This window comes from Sphaerodactylus townsendi, linkage group LG03, assembly GCF_021028975.2.
Source record: "Sphaerodactylus townsendi isolate TG3544 linkage group LG03, MPM_Stown_v2.3, whole genome shotgun sequence".
In the NCBI taxonomy this organism is placed as follows: domain Eukaryota; kingdom Metazoa; phylum Chordata; class Lepidosauria; order Squamata; family Sphaerodactylidae; genus Sphaerodactylus; species Sphaerodactylus townsendi.
In genome coordinates this window covers 91,609,069-91,617,414 of record NC_059427.1, presented here as the reverse complement: position 1 = coordinate 91,617,414, position 8,346 = coordinate 91,609,069, and the positions used below count along the sequence as shown (strand labels likewise).

At 36.4% G+C, this 8,346-nt stretch overlaps 1 protein-coding gene across 1 annotated transcript; it reads left to right on the top strand.

Annotated features, from left to right (window-relative positions):
• Positions 1-1,809: 1,809 nt before the first annotated feature.
• LOC125428106 lies at positions 1,810-7,321 on the top strand. Its single transcript, XM_048487736.1, has 2 exons — positions 1,810-3,150; positions 6,819-7,321. Exons 1-2 carry the CDS (start codon positions 2,318-2,320, stop codon positions 6,820-6,822), a joined length of 837 nt encoding a protein of 278 aa, XP_048343693.1. The 5' UTR covers positions 1,810-2,317; the 3' UTR covers positions 6,823-7,321.
• Positions 7,322-8,346: the final 1,025 nt, after the last annotated feature.

Sequence of the window (8,346 nt, the reverse complement as noted above, 5' to 3'; positions counted from 1 at the left end):
TGTAATAATCCTTTATGTATAATGCTGCTACTCCTTTTCTAATTGAGCTGTTTCTCTGAAATAGGTTAAACCCTTCAATTCTTATGTTCCAATCATGAGAGTCATCCCCACAGGTTTCAGTGATGCCTATAATATAGGCTGACCAGCCGTCCCGCTTTTGGCGGGACAGTCCCGCCTTTGCACAATTTGTCCCACATCCCGCGGGTTCCTTCCATTGTCCCGATTTTGGGGAGGCTGCCGTACTGCCTTCTGGGGCACAAGCCAGTGCGGCAGCCTCCCGCGTGTGGCCACAGGAGCACGGCCTTCTGGGGTGCTGCCGTTTCGGCGGGAAACGGCAGCACCCCAGAAGGCAGTGTGCTCCTGCGGCTGTGCGCACATGCGCGCACAGCCGCCTACCCCTGTCCCGGGTTCACAAAGTGACCATCTGGTCACCTTACTATAATATCATATTTGCTTTGCTGTGTTAAGAGTTCAGGTTCATTTTGTTTATTTCCCATACTCTGTGCATTGGTGTAGAGACATCGAAGGCCATGGTGTATTTCCTCTGGCTGCTTCTTTAAAGTTTTTTCCCTCCTGCTGTTGCCTTCTTGACCTATTCACTCAGTTCTCTCTATAACGTTTGGACTATCATCACTATCACTTGATGAACTTCTGTCTGTTTGAATATTGTCCCTCCCCCACATAACTCAGTTTAAAGCCCTACTGATCAGGTTTGTGAGCCTCCTGGCAAAGATGTTTCTACCTACAGGCGTGAGGTGCAACCCATCCTTTGCCAACAGTCCCTCTTCATGCAACCACAGGCCAGGGTCCAGGAACCCAAATAGTTTCTGGCGGCACCACTTGCAAAACCAGTTGTTCACCTCCACTATTCTTCTTTCTCTCCATGGGCCATGTCCTTCAACTTGGAGTAGAGATGAAATTACAACTTGTACATCCAGATCCTTCAGCTTTCTTCCCAGAGCCTCAAAATCCCTTCTGATGTCCCGAAATCTATGTCTTGCTGTGTCTTTGCTTATTCGTAGATTCAAGTCCAGTAGAACTTTAAAGACCAACAGAAATTTGGGGATATAAGCTTTTACATAAAAAGGGAGCTTTGTCTCTTAAAAGTGTATGCCCCCCAAATCTTGTTGGTCTGGTGCTACTGGACTCAAATCTAACTGTTCTATTGCAGACCAACATTGGGTACCCTTTGAAACTGCTTATTTTTGTGACAAAAGTTTAATTATGTTCTGTCATTTATGTGGTGCTGACTAAAGCACGATGACAGCAAGCAAGAGACACAGGCAAATTTAATTTTTGGAAACACAGAGCAAATGTATATGGTCATTCCAAAAACAGTGTTCCCATTTTATTGTCGAAGGCTTTCATGGCCAGCCACAGATGCAGGCGAAACGTCAAGAGAGAATGCTGCTAGAACACGGCCATACAGCCCAGAAACCACACAGCACCCCAATGTTCCCCTTTGTTTGGTCTATTTATATTTTTCCCCTTTCTTCAAGATGCTCAGAGCCACAGAACGTAGACCGAGCAAAAAGATGGTGACTTGACCAAGCATCCAGCATCATAGCTGAAGATCTGACCCTGCCAAATGCAGTGCTTCAGGCACTACCCCATGTTTTCTTTCTTAAACCAGGAGACACAAAACTTAAATGCAAAAGAAGAGTTTCTAAGAATCCATTGTATTTCAGGAAAAAATATCTTCTACAAGGGCAAAAAGTTGCTACAATAACAATAAGCCTGAAGACTTCCGGTTGCGAGGTGAAGAAGACGGAGGCAAGTTTCGTTGCTCCGTTCAACCCCCACCCTTTAGCTGGATAGCGTGACCCCCTCAAAATAAAGGGGGGGATTCACTGAAGAAACCAGCACTCTCTCCTGGATTAAAAGGAGAGACAAAGACAAAGAAATATAACCTGCCGGCAGCAAAACAACAAAACCCCAGAAGCAAGCCCGCAGCGAACGGGGCGGCGCGGGAGGCAGAGAAGCGCCGAAGCGCCTGAACGCCGAAGCGCCTGAACGCCGAGCCGGCTTCAAACTGAGGACGGGGGAAGCAGCAACTTCACTGTAAGCAACCTTCCATATAACAACTGGAACATAATAAACTTCTAAAAGAGAAAAAGGACTGTAAAAGTTTATTTCGAGCGGGCGTAGTCTGTATTTACTGGAGGGGCGGAAGAAAAGTGAAGCAGGTGTGGTGGATTTAAAACCCCCGCCCGACATTGAAAGCATTAAGGACTTTCCTGAGAGAAAGGGGAAAACTACAGGACTGTAATACTATAAAACCTAACAAAACAACTTAGAATTAATAGTTACCAAAGAAATGAATAAAACCAGAAAAGCAAGCCTTATTGAGAAATCGGAAAAGACGGAAATGGAAGCGAAACTTGATTACGTAATTGAAATGATGAATGGCATGCAGAAGGACAATACAATGCGGTTTAACGAGCTAGAGGGCAAATTAAGTGCAATGGATAAGAAATTTAATACGGTCTGTACAGAAATTAATGATATGAAATCAGAGATTAAAATAATTAAAGATATGAGTCAAAAAATGATGGAGATAGAACAAAAGTGTAACCAACTACAGGATCATCAAAATGAGAGTGACCAGAGAATGCTTGACTGGGAAGTGGAGTTTAAAAAACTGGAGAATCAGGTATTATTAACAGAGCTACACCAAAAACAAAATATATTGAGACTGAGAGGTGTACCTGAATATGAAGGAGAAAAAACAAGAAAATTAATTATAACAAATCTAGCCAAATACTTAGACACTGAAGATGACGTGATGGAGGAAGATATCGAAAGAGCTTTTAGGTTGAATCAGAAACCATCCGGAGAAGGTAGAGAAAGAGACATTTTGGTCTTCTTCGCTAGACAAAAAACCAAAGAAGAGATTTTGAAAAAAAACTCCAAATCCAAGTTAAAAATAAATTCCAAAGAAGTGTTGATTCTGAAAGAGACACCTTATAAAATTTTGAAGAAGAGGCGTGAATATGACTTCCTTACAAGTGTACTGAGAAAAACAAATATAAGATATAAATGGGAAGATATTGACGGACTCTCCTTAACTTATAAAGAGAGAAGAATGAAAATCACCTCAATCCAACAAGCCAAAGAATTCTTGGGTAAAATAGAAAATGAACTCAAAGAGTTAAGTAAAAAAAGAATATATTATAATTAATGAATTTTGTATTATAGAAAATTAATTATGAAAATGAATTTAATTGTAAGATATTTATTGTGGATTTTGTTAATAGTGTTAATTAGTATGGAGTTAAAGTTGATTTCTTGGAATATTAATGGCCTGAATGTGCCACAAAAAAGAAGGAAAATATTTCATTTATTAGAAAAAAATAATTACGACTTAATTTGTTTGCAAGAAACACACATGCTCAAAAAAGATGAGAGACTATTGGTAAATAAAAGATTAGGCTTAAACTTTCATTCGTCAAGGGAGGAAAAGAAAAAGGCAGGGGTGGTAATTTATGTAAAGGAAGATTTAGACCCAAAAGAAATCATTAAAGATACCGAAGGAAGATTTATTGGTATTGAAGTAAATTGGGAAAATAGAAAAACCCTGATTATGGGTGTGTATGCTCCAAATCAAAACAAAAGCAAGTTCTTTCAAAAACTTAAAGATATAATAGCGAAATTAGACTATATGCAGGTGATTTTATTGGGAGATTGGAATGGGGTAATTTCATCTCTCCATGATAAAAAATCTGAATCAAATAGAGGTGGACAAAACGGTAAACTTCCGAGTACTTTTTTTTCATTGATGGATGAAATAAAACTGGTGGATATATGGAGAAAACATAATGGTTCTATAAAAGAATACACATACAGATCGGACCATTATAAGACAAATACAAGAATAGACATGATACTCTGTACACAAGATCTGAGTGTAAGAACAAGGGAGGTTACGATATTACCAAAAATAATATCAGATCACAGAGCAGTAATGTGGAAAGTGGCCGTTGAAAAGAAGAGAGGGAGTTGGAGACTAAATGAATATCTCCTAAAAAAAGACATAATAGTTGAAAGGAATAGGAAAGAATTTACAGACTTTTTTAAGATTAATTGGACAACTGAAATTAATGTTAACACAGTCTGGGATACATTCAAAGCTTATGCTAGAGGCCTATTTATTAAGGAAAACAATATCTGGAGAAAAGAAAGAGTAAAGCATGAAAAGGAGTTATTAAATAAAATGCAAGTAATTGAAAATGAACTGGTGAAAGATCCACAAAATGAAAAACTAAAGACTGAGATGAAGAACTTGCAGAATCAATTTGATTTGTTAGTGACCAATGAAATGGAAAAAAAAATTAAATATGCAAGAATGCATTACTTTGAAAATGCTAATAAGCCCGGAAAGTGGCTTTCAAGTAGACTTAAAAAAAATTATCAGCGAAGTAGAATTGTTGAAATTAAAGGAGAAAAGCAAAGCTATACCAAACAGGAGGATATATTAAGGAGATTTGTAGAATATTACTCAGAACTGTATAAGGGCCTAGATAGTAAGGAAGAAGGACTACAGGAATATATTCAGAAGAATATGATTACTCAATTTACTGTTGAACATAAAAACCAACTGAATGCAGAAATAACAAAGAATGAAATTGTAGAAACCATTCATAAACTAAAATTGAATAAATCACCAGGAATAGACGGCTTGCCGAATATTTTCTATAAAAAATTTCAGGATCAAGTAATAGAAATATTATATACAGTTATGAATAATATTAAAGAAACCAAACAGATCCCTGATTCATGGAAAGAATCAATAATTACCTTGTTACCAAAAGAAGGACAAGACAAAACTTCGGTAAGAAACTACCGTCCTATATCCCTGTTAAATTCGGACTATAAAATATTTGCGGCAATACTTGCTAAAAGAATAAAAGGCCCCTTAAGTTGTATAATTGGCAAAGAACAAAATGGGTTTCTACCAAAAAGATATCTAAAGAACAATGTGAGAACTATAGTTGACATGATAGAATATCTTAATAATAGAATAGACAAGCAAGCGATTCTTGTATTTATAGACCTGGAGAAAGCCTTTGACAACCTGGACTGGAGCTTTCTAAGAAAAATTTTGGAAAGAGTAAGTAGTGAGGGAAACTTTATAAACTGGGTTGGAGCAATTTACAAGGAGCAAAGAGCAAAAATAAAAATCAACAATGAACTAACAGAATGGATAAACATCAGTAAGGGCACCAGACAGGGGTGTCCCTTATCACCCCTTCTGTTTATATTAGCATTAGAAGTATTGGCCAAAAAATTAATTAACGATAAACAAATGAAAGGGATTAAGGTAAATAATTTTGAATATAAGGTTAGATCCTTCGCTGATGATATTGTCATCATGCTAGAAGAACCAAAAAATTCGATAAAAGCCCTACAAAAAAACCTAGACGAATTTAGTGAATGGTCAAAGTTGAGGGTAAATAAAATAAAAACAAAAGTTATGATGTTTAATATGACCAAAGACCAGCAAAGAAAAATATTGGACATAACCGAATATAAAACAGAAAAGGTCATAAAATATTTAGGAATTTATCTGACGAAACACAATTCTCTACTGTTTCAGAACAATTATGAAAAGTGCTGGAATAAAATCAGGAAAGATCTGGATAACTGGAAGAAATTAGAATTGACAATGTTAGGCAGGATAGCCATAATAAAAATGAACATCCTTCCCAAAATGATTTTCCTGTTCCAAACGATACCAATTATTATCACAAATAAATGGTTTGAAACGTGGAAAAAAGACATTGTAAAATTTGTATGGTCTGGGAAGAAGCCCCGTATAAGCTACATCAACATGTGTGATAAGAGTGAAAGAGGGGGACTTGGATTGCCCGATTTACAAATATATTTTGAAGCGGCCAGTTTGATGTGGTTCAAAGATTGGATGACATTAGAAAACACTGAACTGTTGAATCTAGAAGGCCATGATTTAATCTACGGCTGGCACGCTTATATTTGGTATAATAAATGTATAGTTAACAAACAATTTGATAACCATTTTGTAAGGAAATCTATCAGGAAAACTTGGGAAAAGTACAAACTGACAACTTTGATTAAGACCCCAGGTTGGATATCCCCACATGAAGCAAGCATACTGAGACCTAATGCCAGCAATATGAAATATAAAAGATACTCAGAGATCCTGAAGAAGGATAAAGATGAGATAAAATTGAAAGAAAGATTTGAAATAACAGTAAACGGTGTACAATGCCATTGGTTTCTTTATAATCAATTGAAAGAGAAATTTAAGCAGGACCGTGGAATTGGTTTTAATCTGGAACAAGGTGAATTGTGGGACAGCTTATGCAAAAGCGAAAAAGGGATGGTTAGAAGAGTATATGACTTATTACTGACCCAAAAAACTGAAGGAGAAAGGGTCAAAAAAAACATGATTATTTGGGCTGAAGCAGTAGGGAGAAATATATATATAGAAGAATGGGACCAAATCTGGAGGAAAAACATAAAATTTACAAAAAATATAAACCTGAGAGAGAACATAATAAAAATGTTCTACAGATGGCATTTATGCCCATCGAAATTAGCAAAAATGTATTCAAACGTGTCTGATTTGTGTTGGCGTTGTCATAAAGATAAAGGAAACTATGACCATATTTGGTGGGACTGTGTCAAAATAATAGAATTTTGGGAAAAATTACATAAAATAATTCAGGAAATATTAGGATACACTTTTAAAAGGAAAAAAGAGATGTATTTATTGAATTTGTTAGGTATGGATATTAAAATAGAACATAGAAAAATTGCTCTTTATATGTTTTCTGCAGCTAGAATATTGGTCGCAAGAAATTGGAAAAGTGAAGAACTCCCAAAGATAACGGAATGGATCAACAAAATTGTAGAATATATGGGATATGACAAATTGTCAACAATAGTTAAAAATGGAATGATAGATGATTTTGTTAAAGATTGGAAACCGCTGCTAGACTATATGGATAAAACGAAAAGACAAACAGAAATTCTAAGTTTATGTAAATATTAAAGGAATATCAGAAGAAGAATGATATACCCCCCAGTTTATGTTATATTATGTAAGAAAGGTAGATATTAGGTTTAGAAGTTTGGTAAGAAGACTATAAGAATTGTTAAATATGGGAAGAAACTTTCTTTTAAATAATGCGAAGAAATGTAATAGAATAGAAATCGTATAAAAGTAGAAAATAGTACTAGAATAGTAATTTTTTAAATTTGTAAGTTGGTGTTGTGTTTTTGTGTTTTGGTTAATCGTTATGTAATGGAAGTTTATTGGATGATTCTATGTATGTGATGTTTTGATTGCTTTGTTATTTGTTAAATAATTTCTGTTTTATGAAACTTAATAAAGATTACTAAAAAAAAACAATAACAATAAGCCTTCCTTTTAGAGGATCACTTTGAGGTTTCATCACTCCTTTTGTTATCCGTATAAGTATTTGTGGTCTCCTCCCTCCTGCTGCTCTATCAAACAAGGAACTTTCTTTTCCTTTTATGACACTGAAAGCAAACATCTCTGCAGCAACAGCTGAGGCTCTGGTCTAACCAAAAAAGCAAGCAATGCATGTAAATGCTCAGACATCTGCTACTGAGTACCAAGGATTGCCTTCACAGCTTCCTCTACTTCCCATTGCTTCTTCCATCTCAGTCTTCAAATTGCTCTTGCATGAAACAATGATAAATTGACTTTAAATGCACACTCATGAGGAACTGGGTTAATGTAAGAAAGCAGCTTTGTGACACAGAGGCCTCTGGGCTTGTTGCTCCGGCCTTTTCCACTTTCTCCCCCACTCCAAGCAGTTAAAAGTTTATTTTGCCCCAACTTTAATAAAACAATATCTCCATGGCCTGAGGCAGGCACAATTTTCATAATTTATGGGTCTCGGAGACAGGAAGAGAGCTCCAAGTTTTATTGTGCTTTGCTCACTAAATGGCATTCCAATTGTCTACATATCATTCTTTCAGGCTCTGCTATTTGGCAAGCATACAAGTCCTGTTTGGAACCCACCTGTGCCTGTTGCCCTCAGGCAAGGGATAATTATGAATACATCTGTACGTGTTAAGCAGGAGATGAATGAAAAATTCTCCCCATTTCCCCATGTCATTAGAAGAAATTTCCTGTATTGTCACCTATATTAGCACTCAGCAGCTACAGGCTTGAAAGAAACCTTCTTTGGAATCTTCCTTACAAGAAAATAAAAGTGTGCCTTCCTGAATTCCTGCCTGTGTTACTGCTGTGTGAACATATGCAAATACATTCTAACAGCCCACTTCCTTTTTGAACTGGGATCTCATTTATATACTACTTGATTGAAATGGACC